The sequence below is a fragment of the Zea mays genome, chromosome 3, assembly GCF_902167145.1.
Source record: "Zea mays cultivar B73 chromosome 3, Zm-B73-REFERENCE-NAM-5.0, whole genome shotgun sequence".
NCBI lineage: Eukaryota > Viridiplantae > Streptophyta > Magnoliopsida > Poales > Poaceae > Zea > Zea mays.
In genome coordinates this window covers 132,597,262-132,618,524 of record NC_050098.1, presented here as the reverse complement: position 1 = coordinate 132,618,524, position 21,263 = coordinate 132,597,262, and the positions used below count along the sequence as shown (strand labels likewise).

General features: G+C 40.3%; 1 protein-coding gene across 6 annotated transcripts; it reads left to right on the top strand.

The window, feature by feature from the left end:
• Positions 1-5,185: 5,185 nt before the first annotated feature.
• On the top strand, positions 5,186-8,988 carry LOC103650567 (uncharacterized). Of its 6 annotated transcripts, none has more exons than XR_004857192.1 (6): positions 5,186-5,340; positions 5,426-6,778; positions 6,867-7,092; positions 7,180-7,653; positions 7,729-8,092; positions 8,305-8,699. XR_004857192.1 is itself a non-coding variant. In XM_008676142.2 (4 exons), the coding sequence occupies exons 1-3, from the start codon at positions 6,263-6,265 to the stop codon at positions 7,650-7,652; spliced, it is 1,215 nt and encodes a 404-aa protein (XP_008674364.1). In that variant the 5' UTR covers positions 5,192-6,262; the 3' UTR covers position 7,653; positions 7,729-8,302. The 6 variants fall into 6 exon arrangements, 2 of the variants coding, with proteins under 2 accessions (XP_008674364.1, XP_020405896.1); XR_004857194.1 differs by lacking the exons at positions 5,426-6,778; positions 6,867-7,092 and adding an exon at positions 8,974-8,988 and having other exon boundaries at positions 5,194-5,340; positions 7,180-7,384; positions 7,475-7,653; positions 8,305-8,897; XR_004857193.1 differs by having other exon boundaries at positions 5,195-6,778; positions 7,180-7,384; positions 7,475-7,653.
• Positions 8,989-21,263: the final 12,275 nt, after the last annotated feature.

Here is a 21,263-nt window from a genome sequence, read left to right as displayed (position 1 = left end):
GTGCGTGCATATTCCGTAAAAAATCATGTGACTTGTGATATACTAGATTCTTATTTTTCTTATTTTTTTCGGTTTCGGACCCGTGAGCACCGGTCGGTGGATCCACCAATCGGTATTAAAGAGTCCTTTAGTACCTGTCCGTATAACTACAACTAAAGAATATGGTAATTTGTTCCGATTGCAAAAAAAACATTTGTCAAGTGTCTAAGACACTCAAACACTCAGAAAAGAACACGCCTCCACTAGTGTATCTCCCTAAAGTGCACGCCAGCCCATGCATACACATGACGTGTGAAATTAATGATGGTTGATTTTAATTTATCTAGATTTATTTATTTTTACCGATGTCAATGCATTCGTGCTAGTTAACGAGGAGATGTTGGCCCACTGTATATTTCACATTAATACTTTCGATCCGTGTTACCTACCTGTATACTTATATTCATGGCTAAGGTTTGCCGATGCTACTGCTGCCTCCAACTCTAGGCTATATATATGTTGCTTCCACTCGACCTCGATGTGTATATAGCCCTGTAGTTGATGAAGCATCATCAGTCAGATAGCCTGCCTCATAACTACAGTACTCGCCAGCGCTTGTCGATTGGGCCATGTAGTAGCTAGGTAATAAGAATAGTAGTCATCAGGAATCATATCTAGATGATGAAATAGTTACACCCTAATAGATATGTGCTACTAATTGGTAGACTCTGCCTCACTGCTTTATTAACCAAATGCGTCAGCGACCTTGTGTGATCGTAGGATACAGTTATTGTCTTAAAATGAACTTATTGAGAAGATAATATGTATCTTAGTTAGTATAAGGAAGCGACTCAGTTAGTACAACGAAGCGACGTAACCATAGAGGTGGCAAGGACTAGCAAAAACTTTATGGTCTCTAATGAGTTTGCGACCATTGGAAAGAGCATACCAGTTTTAGTACATGTCTGTCTTAGCTTGTCAAAATAGAATTGCACATTCGTGCATGCTAAAATTGGCCATGATATAAGTCGGTGCTCATCACCAGATTAGGAAAGCGAGCTCAATCTCAACCATGTCCGGATTAAGGTTCTCTTAGGTAGTGTTTGATTTTCGAGCTAGTTGCGATGGAATGGCTCCATGCTAGAGAGCGGCTCCGTCCAAAGATTTTGAGAAATCGGATGGTTCAATATTTTAGCACAATTTTCTTTTTTTAGAGCCACTATGTTTTACATGGAACCAATGTAAACAACAATAAATTAGATGCGGAGCGGCTCTGTCTCACCATACTCTGGAACCAAACACCACCTTATCAATTTTAGAGAACTTTGTGTCATCGATTCTAAGAAGCAAGAATTTATTCTATATCATATTATTCGAATGTCCAATCCCACTTGCTAAGCACATTCTTCGTTTGGTATATAACTTTGGTCATACTTCAGATCGTTTGACTTCTCAACAAAAGAAGTAAGAATTGTATATCCTCTTATAGATATAGGGAGTACTACCGTTTTCTCTTTTGCTTTGTTCATTATGGTCATTAGTATTATATTACTATTATAATTGTGGCGTCCCTCGATCAACAAAGAAAAAACATTGAACAGCTTATGCGTTCGCATGTTGGTTAGTTTTGACTTAATTTGGTAATAATACAATGGTTGTTCGCTTCGAATTAAATCTGACTGTTTGAATTGCTAGAGTTGTAAAAGTAGTAGAAGCTGGTACGGATTGAAGCCAAGCGTACAGGTTGGCTTCGATCTTACCCTAAAAGTTTATGACACATTAACACCTATAGCGGTAGTGTTGCAAGTTGGGCAACCAATAATTACACTATTGAGAGATAACACACATGCATATACATGTCCAACATGTCGGGCCGGGCCGGTCCGGCCCGATCATAGTTGGGCCCGGCACGAGGGGCACCAATCCAAGCTCGGCACGGCTCAGTATCGTGCCGGGCTGGGCCACGGGCTAGCTGACGCGACCCAGGCTCGGCACGGTTATTCTTACACGGGTTGTACCGGGTCGGGTCCGGACCCGTAAACTAAAAAAACCAATGGAAAATTCAGAATTTAAAGGTAATATTCAAATTTATTTTGGATTCAATTAATTATATCTATAATTTTAAATACATACTCAGACAAAGAATTTCAGATACACATATCACAATTCAGAATCCTCTTATATATTAATAGAATCTTCAGTATTTTAGCTAAAAACAGACTGACCGTTACAAAAACAGTCTCTCAAGCGGGCTGTTACCGAGCTCGACCTGTGCCAGTGCCACGGGCCAGACGGCCAGTCCAAGCCCGACACAGCTATCGGTCTAGGCCAGCCCGGGCACGCTTGTAGTCGGACCGGGCCGTGCTCGTGCGGGGTCACGACCATGTCGGGTCACAGGCCCACTACCGAACCGACCCATTTAAACATGTCTACACACGCATGTACCAACCATGCAGATTCTAGACGCAGCTCCAACGGACTCCAACCAAACTAGGGCATATAAACTCAGCAGAACTAAGGAACCGGTGGTCCCTATCTGCTAGAAGAGATATGATTATCTTTAACATAATATGAACTCGTGTACTACCTCTGTTCACAAATATATGGCATCGTTGATTTTTTCGAAAAATTTGACCACTTGTCTTATTCAAAATATTTATTCAAAAGTATAAAATTTTAAGTAAAGCACAAACTATCTTTAAGTGATAAAACAAATCAGAAAAAAATGACAACTCATTATTATTTGAATAAGATGAGTGGTTAAAATTTTTAAAAAAGTCAACGATATCATATATTTATGAACAGAGGGTGTATTATATAGTCAAAACAATATTACAATGAGGTTATTAACAAAGTTATAATTAGCGTGCAAAACAAACATACGTGGAGACATATGTACATGCCGTTGAATGTTTTTCCTTTATTGGACATGCGGTAGGCACCATATATATGGTAACAACAATAATAATAACACTCACTCCGTTCCAAAAGAAAATTCGTTTTTAGATAATTAATGGATTTATATATGTACTCTAGTATTATACAATTGAAAAGAGATTGGTTAGTTTTGACTTAATTTGGTAATAATACAATGGTTGTTCGTTTCGAATTAAATCCGACTGTTTGAATTGCTAGAGCTGTAAGGCTGCCTCCAATGGAGCAGCTAAAAGGGTATGCAAAGCTATTATAGCTACTCATATTCACTGTAGCACTATACATCTTCCATCCAACAGAGTAGCTAAACAGAGCAGCCAAATTACATACCAGGTGAGAGAAAAGCTATTATAGCTGGACAGGAACCGAGCAGACATCTCTGATGTAAATTGGTGGCCCATTCTTGTAAGTGAGCATGAGGCAAGCTATTTTTGCTATACCATTGGAAAGTGTTGTATTATAGATGACCAGTTGAAGTACCTACTTCAGCCAACATGCTAAATGCCTGCTCCTTTTAGCTGGCGCCTGTTGGAGGCAACCTAAAAGTAATAAAAACTGATACGGATTGAAGCCAAGAAAACAAGTTGGCTTCGATCTCACCCCTAAAAGTTTATGACACATTGACACCCATAGCAGCAGTGTTGCAAGTTGGGCAACAAATAATTACACTATTGAGAGATAACACACACGCATATACATGTCCAACGTGCTGTGCCGGGCCGGCCCTGCCCGGCCCGAGCATAGTTGGGCCCGACACGAGGGGCACCAATCCAAGCGCGGCACGACTCAGTAAACTAAAAAACCAATGGAAATTTTGGAATTTAAAGGTCGTGCCAGGCACCATTCATGCCGGGTCGGGTCCGGACCCGTAAACTAAAAAAACCAATGGAATTTCATATACACATATCACAATTTAGAATGCTCTCATATATTAACAGAATCGTCAGTATTTTAGCTAAAAGCAGACTGACCCTTACAAAACCAGTCCCTACACTTTAACCGGGTCGGACCTGTGCCTGCACCACGGGCCAGACGGCCGGTCAAAGCCCGACACGGCTATCAGTCCAGGCCAGCCCGGACACGTTTGTAGTCAGATCGGACCGTGCTCGTGCTGGGTCGCGACCGTGCTGGGTCACGGGCCCACCACCGGTCCGGCCCATTTAAACATGTCTACACACGCATGTACCAACCATGCAGATTCTAGACGCAGCTCCAACGGACTCCAACCAAACGAGGGCATATAAACTCAGCAGAACTAAGGAATCGGTGGTCCCTATCTGCTAGAATAAATATGATTATCTTTAACAATATGAACTCGTGTACTACCTCTGTTCACAAATATATGGCATCGCTGATTTTTTCGAAAACTTTGACCACTTGTCTTATTCAAAATATTTATTCAAAAATATAAAATTTTAAGTCAAGCACAAACTACCTTTAAGTGATAAAACAAATCAGAAAAAATGATAACTCATTATTATTTTAAATAAGATGAGTGATCAAAGTTTTTTTTAAAAAAAGTCAACGATATTATATATTTATGAACGAAGGGAGTATTATATAGTCAAAACAATATTACAACGAGGTTATTAACAAAGTTATAATTAGCATGCAAAACAAACATACGTGGAGACATATATACATGCTGTTGAATGTTTTTCCTTTATTGGACATGCGGTAGGCACCATATATATGGTAGCAACAATAATAATAATACTCACTCTGTTATAAAATAAAATTTGTTTTTAGATAATTAATGGATTCATATATGTACTCTAGTATTATACAATTGAAAAGAGATTGGGCCTTGCATGATACATGGTCTCCCGGCCATCCCTATATAGTCCTAAACTACGTCAACCTTGTCTTAATTATCCTTCTTCCCCTTCCAAACTTTCTACATCCTGTTGTTTGTAAATTTATACCCACACTACGCCAACATCTACTGCTTGTCTATATATATACACCCTTGTGACACATACTAACTCATCCTCATACAACATAAACTATATATCCACATATAGGTTTCTTCACGAGCATACACCACTAGAGTAGTATTGCATCTGTTCTTCGGTGGTCCAGTGTGTGTACCCTGTATATGGATGTGAGGCATCTGGAATTGGATAAAGACGGTGAAGTTCTACGCTTGTATCTATGGAGACGTTTGGTTACAACAAATGTAATGTGATCTAATTACGTCCGTAAAGAGATACCCATACAACTGTTTGGTTAGATATAATCTGTAATAGATACCTGTAATCAAATACCTCCTTTATTCAATTCCCCGGTAAATCAATACCACTCGGTCCGCGACGCTTTCCTCTCCCTTCGCGATGCCGACGATTTCCTCGCGTTGCCTCCCTTCGCGCCGCCGCCTCCCTCGCGTCGGCCGTCGCCTCCCCCCACATCGGCCGTCACCCCTCACCGGTGAGTATCGTCCTCTCCCTCCCTCCCTCTCTAGCTGTTTCCTTTCTCTGACGATGCGGATCCCCGTCGGATGGTGTGGATCTAGGCGACCAACCTACCCTCGACCTCCTCTGCTGATGCGGATCCCCAGCGGGTGCTGACCGTGACGGGACCTCCCCGTGACCGTGCTCTGCTGCGTGGTGCGCGCCCCGCTCCGCGTTCGGCTGCCCGGCGGCGGCTCGCACCAAAACAGTTCATGTTTTGATGCATCCATACGAGCGCTTCCCAGTCGATTCAATGCATCCATGTTCGCGTTCGGTTCGGCGGCCAAAACAGTCGCCGTGTGCTCCGTCAGGCATCAGCATCAGGCTTCCCAATCGAAAAATGTGCATCAGCATCAGGCTTGTCCGTTAGTTAAGTTCAAAGAGGCATTCCATACCAGCGCGCAACATCATTCAGATATCCCACCACTACTCCTTGTTTCTAGTATAAATAAATGTGCATCCAAGTCACTCATGAGGAGCAACAAGCTGGAGTAGCTAGCAACTCGAGGGATGAAGACTAGTTGATAGGCTAGCTTTCTCCTTCTGTGCCACTCATAAAACAACAGCTAGGTAGCACCTTTTTGTTGCCAAGCAATGCAAGATCTATCTGCTGAGATCAATCTGAATACCTAAAATATCTATCTGGCCGGTCATCAGCTCGATCTTAAGCAGGTGATCTTCATTTCACATGCATGCTTGTTCCTTACCAAAACTTGTTTCTTCCAATTCTTTCTCATATATCCTGCGCTTAGTGATGGTTACTAATCAGGGATGCTCTTTATTGAGCAACTAGTCTAGTCTAGTCTAGGGATGCAAATTTGCCCTCTATATTTTCTTGTCTTGTTTATATATTGTGCTCAAAGAAATCTGATTTTTCTATACTAACCTTGAACAACACTATGGCCCGTCTTCCTTTATCTACACGAACGCGGAAGAGAAATTTGACATTTAGAAATGTGACATCTGCCATTATGCTTATGTACTATTATATCTTGGCTTTATTAGTACTATCACATAAGTGGAAGTGTTGGAAGATAGAAAGGAGGATAAAGGTTAAAGAACTTAGAAGTCAACGTATGTACCATCTAATCTGTGAGAGCGATGTTAAGTGTATAAATGACCTTCGCATGGATAGGAGAACATTTCATATATTGTGTGATATGCTTAGAGATGTTGGTGGTTTGAGGGGTACAAGAAATACACCATTGGAAGAGATAGTAGCGGCATTCTTACACACACTGGCTCATCATGTGAAAAATAGAACAATAGAGGGTTTCTTCTTAAGGAGTGGTGAGACAGTGAGCAGAAACTTCAATGCATGCCTCCTAGCAGTATTGAAGCTTCACCAATTGCTCCTTAAGAAACCAGAACCTATACCTGAGGGCTGCACAGACTTTAGATGGAATCACTTCAAGGTATCAAACTTGTTAATAGAAATCTATCGAATAGATTATACTAATAGGTGAACAATATTAATACTATTTGTTATTTGGATTATAATAGAGTTGTTTGGGTGCATTGGATGGCACACATGTAAAGGTGACTGTCCCAACTAAGTTGAAGGGGAGATATAGGTCAAGAAAAGGAGAAATTGTGACAAATGTGTTGGGTGTTTGTGCACCTGACATGCAGTTTATATATGTCTTACCTGGTTGGGAGGGTTCTGCACATGACGGGCGTGTGCTTCGAGATGCCATCTCGAGGCCGAATGGATTACGTGTCCCTCAAGGCGAGTTCTGTCCCTTCATATTGAAAAAACAATTATTTAGGCATAGTTATTGGTATTAAACTTATACTTTCTTTTTTCCATGTTAAGGTTGCTATTATCTTGTTGATGCTGGTTACACAAATGCAAATGGTTTCTTAGCACCATATCGAGGACAGAGGTATCATCTAGGAGGTTTCACTACTCAAAACCCACCACATAGTGCTGAGGAGTACTTCAACTTGTGCCATGCTAGAGCTAGGAATATTGTTGAGAGGGCATTTGGAAGGCTCAAGGGTCGGTGGGCAATTTTAAGGTCTGCATCGTTTTTTCCAGTCAAGACTCAAAGTCGAATTATAATGGCATGTGCCCTCTTGCACAACTTAATTTTGCAAAATATGTCTAGAGACCCATTTGAAAATGATGAGGAGCCAGCTATGGATGCATCATTTGAAGTTATGGATGGAGAAATCAGTGAACCAGAATTTATCACAGGTGTCTCAACATCTAATGAATGGACTGATTTCCGCAATAATCTTGCTCAGGGGATGTATAATAGATATAGAGCTAGGTCTAATAACTAAGGTTTGTACCTTTTGCCTTTGATGTTATTCATTATTTTTGGCATGTTGCTTATACTTTCATAAATACTTCTTGTAGGACATGAACCAATTAGAGAGCTCAAGTGTTACTCGGGGAAGAGGGAAAAACAAAAGGATCTGGACTTATTATGAGGATGAGGAGTTAATTAAAGCACTATATGAGATATCTTTAGATCCAAAGTGGAAAAGTGAGGGAGGTTTTAAGAATGGGTATTGTTCTGTTCTAGAAAATGAACTCAAAGCAAGGCTACCAGGGTGTGGTCTCAGTGCTATTCCACACATTGAGTCTAGAGTGAGGCATTTTAGGACCAAGTATGGTTCTATTGAGGTCATGCTTGCTAAGAGTGGTTTTAATCAGATGACGATGCTTTTCGCGCTTCCTGAGACTCTTAGGAGAGAATTCATCCTGAACATGATTGCAGGTAATAACTAGTTGAATTTCAGAATTAATCTCTTATACTAGTTGATGCATGCATGATCCAGTAAGATATGTTAATAAGAAGTCCCTAGCTTGCTTATAGACCCGCATGTACTCATGTTTATAGACATGTATGTTCTCATGTTTATAGACCTGTATGCACTCCCAAATGATCTTGTATGTACTCATGTTTATAGACCTATATCCTTTCTTCAGATGAAGCTCAAAGGAAGTGACTTGTCAAATTATCAATGAAGAATGTCAGGAGCATTTGGTGAAGAGTGATCGGCATATCAACTTCTGGAAGTTGAATTTTGAAGACGTTTGAAGTCCTAAGACATTTCTAGAACATGAAAATTATGAATTCCTAAGGCTAGCTTTTTTTGACTGACTGTGTTGTTGACTTTGTGTGAAAATAACCCGTTGTTTGAAACCTATTATATTTGCTAGCTTTATTTGCTATTCAGCAAGACATATAAAGTTGCTAGCTTTATTGGTTGTCTGTGTTTTCAACTGTTTGTGAAAATAACCAGTATAAAGTTGTTGTTTAGAACATGTTATTTGTGCTAGCGCAAAGCTGAAAATAAAATCAGTATTTTTGTGCGCCATAATTTTGAAGTTGTTCTTTAAATCAGTATTTATTTGCTACGGCAGTTCATAATTTTGAAGTAAAATAACTATTTCTGTGCGGCTGCTAGGCTTATGTGTGGCTGCTAGGTTTCATTACCTCCAGGACCATCCAAACAGCATAAAGGGAATGCTAAACGCTACCAGCTTTATCCAAACAATTGGCGCTTTTCATTTCCATGGTAATAGATACCACTCTTATTTAATTACATTAACGTTACCATTACAAACGCTCAACCAAACGCCACCTATGTTCAGTGTGACTGCAGATCTACGAATCAATTAGGTGCATTGTTTTTCCAATAGACATGATGGCAACAGGAGAAGATCAGTGGGACTATGTATGTTGTTGTACAAATCGAGACTACCATAATGGATAATGGAGTGAACACACTAATAATAATAATATAACAGCTCAACTATTCAGCGGATGGAACTATACCTTGTCTGTATACCCGGATCTTTCATTCTTTCATTCTCCCAACCCTAGCTGTTTGGCATCTTTAGATATTTTTTTGTGTCGTTACTGTATATTTGGCCTATTATTTCTCTCAACTCCACACATGCTCATGTCAGGGGCGATTAGATCTTGGTCCTATTATATTATGTTGTTTCCTATTCTCAGTTATCTTCTGTGCCTAAACAGGTCTAGAGTACTTTACGGCTAGGACAAGTCTAGAGTACTTTACGGCTAGGATCGTGTGTTTTCTATTGATGATCCACACATCACCCACTAATAGGAACAAGTTCAAAACATATTGTATTTCAACAACTATTACCGTTAAAACCCATAAACTACAAAAAAATGCAACTTCACTCAGCTCGAGAAGATGAACTTCAGTTTCTATTTGAGTGGATATGCAGAATGCGCTTAAACCAGTAGATGCAACATTGAATAACTAAATCTTATGTTTTTTTCTAAACGCTATGTGATAAATAGTTCATCACAATATATTTGGCAATTATTCTGACCAAATGGTTTATTAAAAGAGATTAATATCGTCCATTCAATAGAAACGATTTACCAATGTGTATCATTTACACTATTTCAAAACATGATAAATGACAATTTATTAGGTGAAAAGTAACAAAAAGCACATGCAATTCAGACTATCCCAAGCTAAAGCAATGAAAGTGAGTGATGTCATCGAGAAGTGCGCTTCAACTCTATTGTCAATAGATGCCTGCTTCAAGTTTGTATCCATGACTTCATAAATGTGGTAACCCTCGTCGTGCCCTAACTTTTGCTTGTGCAGACACAGCTAAACTGTAGCCTCGGTCTGGAGTTGTGCGTAGCCTTCATCCCACCACTTTGTTGTCATTGTGTTTTATTGGTTTTGCATCGTGGTTATGAAGCCATGGCCACCAATCCTGGTGGCATTATGAATAGGGACCCTTTTAGGGCTAGTGTAGGCACTTAAATCCCCTTCATGATTGGAGGAGAATGAGGGAGAAATTAGTTCATTTTTCCCTCACTAGCCCTTAAGGTTTGGTCGATTGGGGTGGATTAAAGGGGATTGGAGGGGATTAAATCCCTGATTATTTAAAATTGAATAGAAAGAGATTTAATCCACATGCAACCAAATAATGCCTTAGGAAAAATGCCTGCCCAAAGAGATTCTAAAAATCAACCAATTATAGGAGTGAATGCTATTTGTTTACATTGAACTATTCTGAATCCTATAATGAATATTTCAGACCAAAGCTGTATAGAATGAATATTGGTTTTAACTACAAAGGAATAGATATCATTGAGCACCTACCAATTTCATATAGGGTGTGCCTCCGTCAAGAGCTACTTGAGAAATCAAAAAAAATCTAAGAACATAAACTTTGTATTATTGTCACCAAAGTGATTTAAAATAATAAAGATGTTAATTGAAGAATTTTAGGTCTTGGTGTGCACTATAATTTTAATATAAATTATGTATTCATTCAAATTTATTGAAATTGTTATAAATTTTCTATGTGACATATGTATCTAGTAATAGTTCACCTTAGCAACTGCCAATACAAATCAGCATACATGGTATTGTTTGTACAATCATTTATATGGGTTGTGGGAATTAGAACTGCGTATGAAAGCAGCTGCTTTCAGGAAAACAACATTTATATAGTAGTGAGTCTATGAAAATCAACCAATAATATATGTACATATATACAATATCAAAAAATGAAGTCATAAATGGAGTAGGTGTGGTCGATGTATGATATGATAAATGTGCTTGTTGGTGGGTCCCATGTACTTCGTTTATATTTATCATCTCCAATTTAGATCTGTTCCAGATATATCGTTTTTGGATAGGAGATCTCTCCATTAACATCCACCATTCTTCTACTCTCCCTAGTCGGTTTGCCTCATTGATATCCATCAATGTTCCAGCTATATATTTGGCCATGGACGCACTAATGAAGAATAAAGGTTTGGTCCAAGAAGATCAGCATCCATTCCTTTAGAGCGGGTACTGACTTAAGCATCCGTACCAGTTTTAACTGTCCCTGTCTTCATAGAGTGCTTCAGTATCGGTTGGTGTCTCCAACCAATGCTAATGTTAAGCTATTATTATAAGTTAGAGACACCAACCGACACAAATTATATTAATATCGGTTGGTGTCTTTAATCGGTACTGATTGCTTAACATTAATATCGATTGGAGACACCAACCAGTACTAATGTTCCTACTTTATAAACCATCTTTCTCCTTGAGCTGACGCCAAGAATAGATAGGAGCTCTGTTTATGGCACCATAATCTTCAAGGACGGAAAATTTGTTGAATTATTTCCTAGAATTTATTGAAGATTTTACTCATTTAAGGCCTTGGGATCCATGATTTGAGTATTAAGAATATAGCCTTACTATGTAAGTGGTTATTTAAACTATTAATATTAGAGGGGATTTGGCAACAAATTTTAATAAATAAATATTTTGGCTCAAAACCACTAGTCCAAGCCGAATGAAAATTACGAGACTCACATTTTTGGTACTGCTTGATGAAGGTGAAGCAAGACTTTCTTTGCTTTGGAACCTTTAAAATTAACAATGGGACGCAAGTGAGGTTCTGAGAAGATACGTGGCTTAGAGAAAAAAAGCTTTAAAAGACCAATATCCAGGGTTATATAGTATAACTTGAAATAAGCACATAACCATTGTCGTGGTTCTAACGACAACACAACCTAACATCTCTTCGAGATGAACTTCGTTTGGGTCTAGGTTGGTGGTGTGGAATGAATTACTTTCAAACATCGCCAACATTCACCTAATTCAAGATAAGGATGCCTTCCACTAGACCTTGTCCCTGTGAGGACAAGGCTCAGTAAAGTCTCACTATCAAACATTGAGTAGGCATGAGATACCATATTTGAATAAAAGACTATGGAAACTAAAAGCCCCACTTAAGATCAAACTTTTTTGTGGTATCTTAGTATTGGAGTGATACTAACCAAGGATAATTTAGCAAGACGCAACTGGCAGGAAAACAAAACATGTTGCTTCTGTCATGAGATAGAGACAATTCAACACTTATTTTTTGATTGTCGATTTGCGCGTCTTATTTGGGCTTTAATCCACATGGCCTTAGGATATCTAAACCATATAGTGTATCTAATTTGTTTGTTTCCTGGCTTAGTGGCTTTGATAGAAATATTAGAAATATCATCTTTCTTAGTGCGACTACAACATGTTGGTCTCTTTGGTTACATAGGAATGGTATCGTATTTAAAAATAAAAACAATTCTTCTCCCTTGCAGGTCATTCATTCCATTGCACATTGGCTTCATACATGGGCTATTTTATAGAAGGCAGAGTTGCGACCTATGGTTGTGGAGGCTACACAGTACTTGGTGCAGGTGGCCAAGGATTTTTTTTCTCGGGCTCATGGGTGATAGTCTAGTCCCCGGATTGATTACCATTAGAGTGTGTGGGTTATCAAGTTTATTTGTTTTTAAGATGTATGCTTCTTAAGCAGAGACTGGAAGAAATTTCAAGGACTTGTATACCCTCGATGTAATGTGCTTGAAGATATTAATAAAATCTTCCTTCTTCAAAAAATAGTGTGAGAAAAGGTTATCAAGTTCACTCTCTCATATAATATGGTTGAAATACTTGCTTCCTTTGTTTAGATTTCTTGAATTGTGAGGTTGATTTTATAATTTAGGGAAAAATTAGTGAGTCCATCATCTCATATGTGTTATAATACGCATGAAGCTAATATAATTTAGGGGAAATCAAATAGTGATGAAAGTAAGTTTTTAAACTATATATGTTCATAAGAGATTGTGACGACAATGCTTCATACAAATAATGCAGATGGACCATCCATTGATCTACAACATGGATCGATACTCCAAAGAGGTCTGAGGCGTCGTCCATGTAGATCCTGTAAGAATGAGAGACAATACTCTTCATCAACACCAATTCACCTCCACTTACTGCAAAGGGCTTTCATGCCTTACCATATTTGTTGGACCAAACATGGAAGGACATAGGACAAAGAAGAGGAGAATGACAAAACAATTCTGTATTTTGCATAGTACAGTTCCTTTGCAGATGTTGTAATGGGTGAGGCTACAGAACTTCAGAATCTGAAGAAAACAATGCGATGGCACAAATGTTGCATGATGAAGATAATGAAAAGGCATGATTGCTTAGGGACACTATGAGGCCTTTACAAAGATCCACTAGTATAAGAAAACTAGCTAAGGTTTCAGGACAAGGTGGTAGATATCTCCCTATACTAATGAGCTACACAAAGCAAATTAGTCCGAGAACTAATCTGAACTTGGGCAACGCCTCCCCTCTTGCCCCTTCGAGTAAGGTTAACTCATAACTACATTCCCTAGTTAATCAGCTAACACCAGAGCCATAGTAGCCCTTGTGGTTTCACTGTTTTTTCGGGTTGTTGTTCTATGTTCCAATTAAATATAGTGATCTTGTCCAACAATTAACAAAACAACATTCACATGAAGATATCCATACTCATGTGAACAAAACAATATCCAAGTTTCCAATAAAACAACGTTCATATGAATATAGAAATATTCATATGAACAAAACAATACTCACTTCCCCGTGTAACTTTATCCTCTAAACCAAGTAGAGCACTAGCATGTCTATCCAACATAATTAAACCAAAACTAGGCATCATTAATAGGTCCTATCAGGTTAAACTAACTATGCAATGCATCGATGAGAACATAATAGTAAATATTAGATAGGTCAAAACAATGTGATTAAGGACACAACTTGCCTTCTAAAGCAAACTTCTGCTACTTAGAGTCTTCATAGGGTTAGGCTTTAGATCCTTGTGCCATAGATTTCTCAATAGTAAATTTATGAGGTAGGTCACGAAAAATCGATGATTGAAAGAAACACAAGATTTAGGCTCATTTGGACTCCCGTCCTGAGATAATACCCTACGCCCATTTTGGTGGCTACTGATCTATTTTGTTCTAGTCTATGCTCTCAGGGCTTCCTCACCTCTCCTTATATAGTCTAGGCGGTTATAAGAGTGAATACAAGTAGGTTACATGATGGACCTAATCTAGTAACCTAGTCGTATAATAATCCAACTCTCTATATTTACAATTGTGCCTTCCTTAACCGTTAGGATCCTGTCCTATCTGCTTAGAAGTATGTCTTGTATGTTGTGATTTTGTCCTAACTGTTCAGGACTCTGACTTGTCTCTCCTATCCCAATAATATTGTTGTCATATTTGTACTTTTCGAGATCTCATATTATACCTTCCAAAAATGTGGCTAAAATGGAGCAAGAATGAACAGAAATTGTCAAGATAAACATAAACCAACCTTTCTTAGCAACCTTCTTCCAAAAAAATGAAGATCAAAACCTCTACCCTTCTATTTTGTGAAATCTGGATCTCCAAAATCGCCTATAATGGAAGGTGGCTGGGAGAAATAGAACTGATGGGGGAGGGAGAAGGGGTTTTTATACTACAACCATGACAGATGGTTGGAGTAAGGAACCGCTAGTGAAAATAGTGCACCTCCCCTACCTCAATTATGTCTATATTATGTTTTAACTTCTCCACATATATAATAAATCAAGTAAATTGATTGTTTGAGGCACGAAATGGATTCAAATGAAAAGTTTGTCAACTACAAAGCTGCATAACTTTTCGAGATCTACAACTTATATTTTGATAGTTTCTTCATCCGGGGTCTTTTATAAAATTTGAATTTTAAATTTTAAAACATCAAACAATTTTTTGTATGACAAGATGATTTCAAATCAAAAGGTTGTTAATTACAAAATTTTATAAACTTTTGAGATGTACAACTCTAATTTTGGTGGTTTTTACATCCGAGGTCGTTTGAAAATACTTGACACTCGGCAAAGACTCGTTTTCCGGTAGTGAGAGATCAAAAAAATAGGTACCATCTCGCATTTCAAAATTACATGACACATGGCACCCATACATTCTAGGATCAGAGACTACACCTTGCTGATGGTAAGGAACTAAAAATTCTACTCGCTCTCAATTGTTTGCGTTGCAATAGTACAAAATGAAATTTGTACATTTAGACAGATGCTAGTTGTAACTTTAGTTTGTTGGTTTATTCCCTATAACATAGCAATAGTTGTTTAAGACATGGGTTTTCACTTGCATTTTGCATGTTTTGGTTGTCCACCTGATGACCGACCGGGGTGGGTATCGCCACTTTGTCGGTCACCTTTTTTATTACTCGATCTTAACAAGGTTGTATCACATGAAATGTAAGTATTACAGACAAGCTAGTGAAAAAGTAGCTTACATGGTTCAGATAAGTTTACACTATGTGATCTTAGATCTGAGTTGGACTCACGGACGTGGAAAATCTCTACACGCTAAGTCCGCTCTCTGGGGTTTTGGCCTACCAAACTAAAACATAGAGGCTTGACACCTGTAAATTTGATCATGGCCCGCCTACCTAGCTAGCAAGGATAGCTTGTCCATACAGACACTAACCTTCCGTGGTCACAGAGGATGTCCATGTAGAATCATTTGTGGCAATGGTTTAATGGCATGAAACATGACGACGAGCTCTAATTTGCAGTGGCCATACCAAATTCCAGATGCCTCTCAACCTCACGAGGATGACACTGCATGGTGCATGACTACCTTGCCTATCACACTACTGAATGGTGCAAGCATGGGCTTGAGTTCGATCAAGAAGCAAGCACATAAAAAGGGGAGCTTGGATGAAGAACTGGGTGCAGTCACTAAATTTAGCAGGGTGTAGTTGTGGTTGGTGGGATTTTTGATCTGCAACCAATGCGCTCTCTCACTGAATACTTAAGCCTTATAAGAATTGGGCAACAAATTCTATATTTTTCAGCTCCCATTGCTCCACTCTCAGCGAGAATCACTCCCATGTAGCCAAACGGTAAAAAAGTGAACTGCTCCATTTGTACTAGAGAGTGGGAGCCAAAAAATCTGCTTCCCGCCGCTCCCAACCTGCTCCCCACTCTTCAACCCCTCAAGAATCACTTCACACACTATTTGCCAAACAGTTTTCCCTAGATAGATTCACTTCTACTAGAGAATCATTCGAAATCATTCTATTAAAGAATCAACTCTCGAAGCTAGAGAGTCATGGAGTGGAGCTCTACCAAACGAGCCAACTAGTCTGTTTAAGTTTGAAGTACGTACGTGCAAGAAGATCCATCAAGGACGAACAACATTAAGCTCTACGCTAGCAGTACAACTACCAGAGACGTGGACTTCGAAAAGACGAGAAACACTAGATTCCTTGGTTATTCAAATAAACATTGTGTGGCATGTGTGCCAAAGCAGCGCTAGCGAGGACACCAGATTGGCAGATGTGTTATTACACTTGTTGCAAACCGAAAGTGGCATGTTGGACTGTCCGGCTCTAAGGCCGGATGGTCCGTCGTAGTGGCCCGGACCGTCCGCGCGTGCGCAGAATCAGTTAAGGTTCCAGATTTCTTACAAGATTTGTTAGCTAAACCTGCGGGATTAACTCAAGAACCAACTTATAACGGGTCTAGACCTCCTCCTTTATATAGATGAAGGGCTACGACCGATTGAACCCCCACAATCGTTCAAATCAAATCTACTTAACATTTTTACCTTATGCATTAGGATTAGTTCTAGTTTAGCCCTAGTTTAGCCTTTCTCTACCTCAAATCTTTACATCTCTTCGGCTCTATGTCGAATAGAGGCGTCTTGGGTGGCCTGCCGACGTCAAAGCACACCCTAGGATCTCTCCTCCCTGACGGGGTCCCTCCCAGGAGACGAGATCTAGATTTGCTGCGAAAAAGACCCTTTGTGCCATCATGGACCGTCTGAGTCCCAAGCGTGGACCGCCCGGACATACACAGAGGAGGAGCCACTCCTACATCAGGTCGTGGACTATCCGGCCCTGTGCGAGGACCGTGCAAGCCTCCATAGAGAGTACCACCAGGCGGTTCATCTCCAGTGTTTGGCGTCCGGATCGGCGCCAACACGCTTTTTGGCGACTCCGCTGGGAACGGGTGTCTAGATCTACTAAAAAACATGCCCTCAAATGGCTGGTTCTAAAGATCACACCGATATTTCCACGGACAATATCCTGAAGCCGGTTGTTCAAAGTCTAACGGCCAAGGGGCAACAACATTACAAAGACAACATGCATCAAGTGAAGGAGAAATTCTTGTCAGAATACATGGTGGATCGCCACCAGAATGTTGTCAAACATGGAGAGACCGATGTCGCATCTCTTTTATCTTCACTTCAAGTCCCCAACGTAAGTAAACCCGACGACATCCAATCTATTAAACATTATGTAGATCAGCAGCAAGATCGAATGAAACAATAGATTGGAGGGTTAGAAGAATCAATTAGAAAATTAACACATGAGTTGGAGAAATCTGTTGCTCCTAGTTTTCCATCATATGAAACTAGTAATAGGATATTTATGTCTCATACATTGGCAAATGGGGATTCATAGCCCCAGCCATTATATGGTATGTCGATGAACTCATATCTAGGGCAAATACCACCATCGTCGTTTCTGCTTGGCAGATCGGCGCCCCTGGACACGGTCAAACCATCCAAGCTTTTGCCCCAGACAGTCCGGCCCTTACACGGACCATCCGGCTTTCTCTATCGGACAGTCCGGAGCCGCACCAGGACCACCACATGGTGCCCCAATAGTAGCGAACACAACCGGGCAATTCGGATGTACCACCGGACAGACTGGATACGCATACGTAGAACCTACAGTTGCACACTATACACACCCCAACAGCAGTACGTTCCGCCCCCTACATATTTAAACCACAGTGCACCATACAATCATAGGTCAATCAACATTATCAATCGGTCAAGGCAAGAAGGTCAGCATAGCAATGCACGACCGAATGAGCCCGACAGCCCAGGGTCTGTTGGTCTGCCACCCGGCATAATGGAGAAAATTAGGGAAGAGATGGCTGAACTATTTCGAGATAGGCTCGGAGTTATTGTAGCTAGAATAGACTAGCTATATCAAAAGCCATATGATCACCGGTTTGACACTGTCCCATATCCACAAGGGGCAAGGATACCGGAGTTTTTTAAATTTTCTAGTGAAAATGGTAGAATCACACACGAACATATAGGCCAGTTTCTAGCACACCTAGGTGAATTGGCCGATGGCGAAGCTTTTCGTGTTCGTTTATTTTCTTTATCCCTTACTGGTACCACTTTTGCATGGTACGTCGCCCTGCCTCCTAATTCCATTAATTCCTGGAATGATTTAGTGAGTAAATTTTATGAACATTTCTTTTCGAGGAATATGAATTAGGGTTAGCTGATTTAGCTTTAGTCCGACAGGGACACAAAGAATCGGTTAATGATTATATCCGGAGGTTCTGGGACACTAGAAATCGATGCTTTCGGATCCATGTCGTAGACAAAGAGCTAGCATGGCTAGCTTTTAATTGGTTGCTATCCTACTTAATAGACAAATTAGATGGTGCCCAGTTCTTTCACTAGCTCAACTAAATCAACGAGCTTTGGCCTATGAAAGCCGATTTAAAGAGACATCAAAATAGGTCGCATGTAATATACATCTAGTAGAGCATGATAGTTCAGATGATGAATCTACAAATGTATATACCGTTGAGCTTATTTGGCAAACAAAGGCCAAATCTTCTGCATGTTCTTCTTTATAGCTGGTTCAAAAGAATCGGTAAGAAGATCTTAAATTTACCTTTAATGTTGCCAAATGCGATAAAATATTTGACGAGCTAAAAAATGGCAACCTTAAATTAACTCATACTATTCCTCCTATGGATAAATTAAAGAGACGTGATTATTGTAAGTGGCATAATCCTTTTTCCCATGCCACCAATGATTGTAATGTTTTTCATCGACAGATACAATCGGCCATAAATGGGGGCCGGCTGGCTTTTCAGGATATGCAAGTGAACACACATCCATTTCCTGTCAATATAATAGAACCCACAAGCAAAAAGGTCTTGGTTCAGCCCGAAGTGGCTGGTAAAGACAAAGGAAAAAACATCGTCATTGGTGATCCTCGCACGTCGAATATATCACAAGAAGAGATTACTCGGAAAGCTCTGGACAGAAAGACTAACAAGTCCGGAGACACCGGGGGCAGGCTCAATCGAGCAGCCAAGCAAAGCTCCCTGCCTCGAGCATCGCGGACAGTCCGGCACCTGCGCACGGATGGTCTGGTGCTCATGAGGACGGTTCGGCTGACTCGGTCGGACAATCCGCCCATGGTCAGAGGCGTCAGCCTCCACACAAGGCAATGAAAGAGACACAAGGGCAAAACACACATGGTCGGCTGGTCAAAGCCGACACTACTTTTGATCAGTTGCTCTCCACATATGCTAGCAAGAAGGTTGTTCTATGTGATCGACCAACAAAGAAACCCCGGTCACCCGCTAAAACAAAACGACTAAATAAAATGGCCTGAAAGGTGACGCATCATGCATTGCCTATTCATCCAATAATGCCAACATACTTTCCACCCACATATTCATCGTCGATGCATTATCCTGTTCAGATGTGGAATGGTATATGATGATGAACCCTTGGTACATGCATAGTCTCTTTGCCTACTCAGGCTGGGGGGCACCTCCATTTTATAACTTTTGATCCATTGATCACAAGGTCAAGACCGAGAAAGATGCAATCTGAAACGGTCTTGATGCATTAGAGCTCTATTCCTATTGGATTGAAAAGCCGATGACTTGCATCAGGCTTAGCCCTTACTTCATGAACAAAGTGACTTATGAGATCTAGTATTTCTCGAAGGATGTTAGTGGCACATATGCTTTTGGTTCTTCAACCTCCACCAAAGGGCAAGGGGGCATATGTTAAGAACCAAAAGTGGCATGGCGGACAGTCCGCCGTAGTGGCCCGGACCGTCCGCGCGTGCGCAGAATCAGTTAAGGTTCCGGATTTCTTGCTGGATTTGTTAGCTAAATTTGCGGGATTAACTCGGGAACCGACTTGTAACGAGTCCAGACCTCCCCCTTTATGTAGATGAAGGGCTACAGCCGATTGAACCCCCACAATCGATCAAATCAAATCTACTTATCGTTTTTACTTTATGCATTAGGAGTAGTTCTAGTTTAGCCCTAGTTTAGCCTTCATTTACCTCAAATCTTCACCTCTCTTCAGCTCTATGTCAATTAGAGGTGTCTTGGGTGGCCTGCCGACGCTAAGACAACCCTAGGATCTCCTCCCGGACGGGGTCCCTCCTGGGAGACGAGATCTAGGTCTGCTGCAAAGAAGAAGACCCTCTGCGCCATCGCGGATCGTCTGAGCCCCAGGCACGGACCGTCCGGACGTAAGCAGAGGAGGAGCTGCTCTTGCGTCAGGTCGTGGACCGTCCGGCCGGACCGTCCGTGCCTCCGCATTGAGCACCGCCAGATGGTTCACCTCCAGTGTTTGGCGCCCGGATCGGCGCCACCAACACTCTCAAAGATGACAACGGTTACGAGGTTTAAGGTCCCATTTAATTTGAGGGACTAAATATTAGTTCATTTATTTTAGTCTCATTAAGTCTCTAAATAGCAAAACAGTGGGACTAAAACAGAAACTAAACTGCTTTAGTCTCTAGTCTCTCAAGCAGTGACTAAAAGGGAATAAATCATATTAATTTCACTTTTGCCCTTCATCTATTTCGGTTGCACTAATTGCAGGAGAATGCTAAGGAGTATTTTGGTCTTTTTATTATTCATTTAATATGCTCTGAATACTTTTAATCCTTACAACTAAACATGGTAGGGACTAAACTTTAGTCCTATAACTAAACTTTAGTTCTTTGACTCAAGGAACCAAACAGACCCTAAATTAGATAATATTATTCCAGGTACATATGGAGATTCAAATGATTTAGAATTAACTACAGATGATCCTTGAACAACACCCCATATCCAACCCCACCCCACCGAAAAAAAAAATGAACGGACGATGCTAAGACTTGGTTCAATTAGTATCAGTCACAAGCCTTTATACATTTTTCAACCATCTTCATATCTGGGATTCTTTTTGCAGGGCCCAACATTTTAAATATAAATTTAGAATAACT

Bases quoted from the DNA above. Each gene is read 5' to 3' on its own strand.
- LOC103650567 (XM_008676142.2), top strand. From the start codon at position 6,263: ATGGCCCGTCTTCCTTTATCTACACGAACGCGGAAGAGAAATTTGACA. The intron at 6,779-6,866 runs GTATCAAACTTG...GGATTATAATAG, and splicing joins TTAGATGGAATCACTTCAAG to AGTTGTTTGGGTGCATTGGA. The intron at 7,093-7,179 runs GCGAGTTCTGTC...TTCCATGTTAAG, and splicing joins TGGATTACGTGTCCCTCAAG to GTTGCTATTATCTTGTTGAT.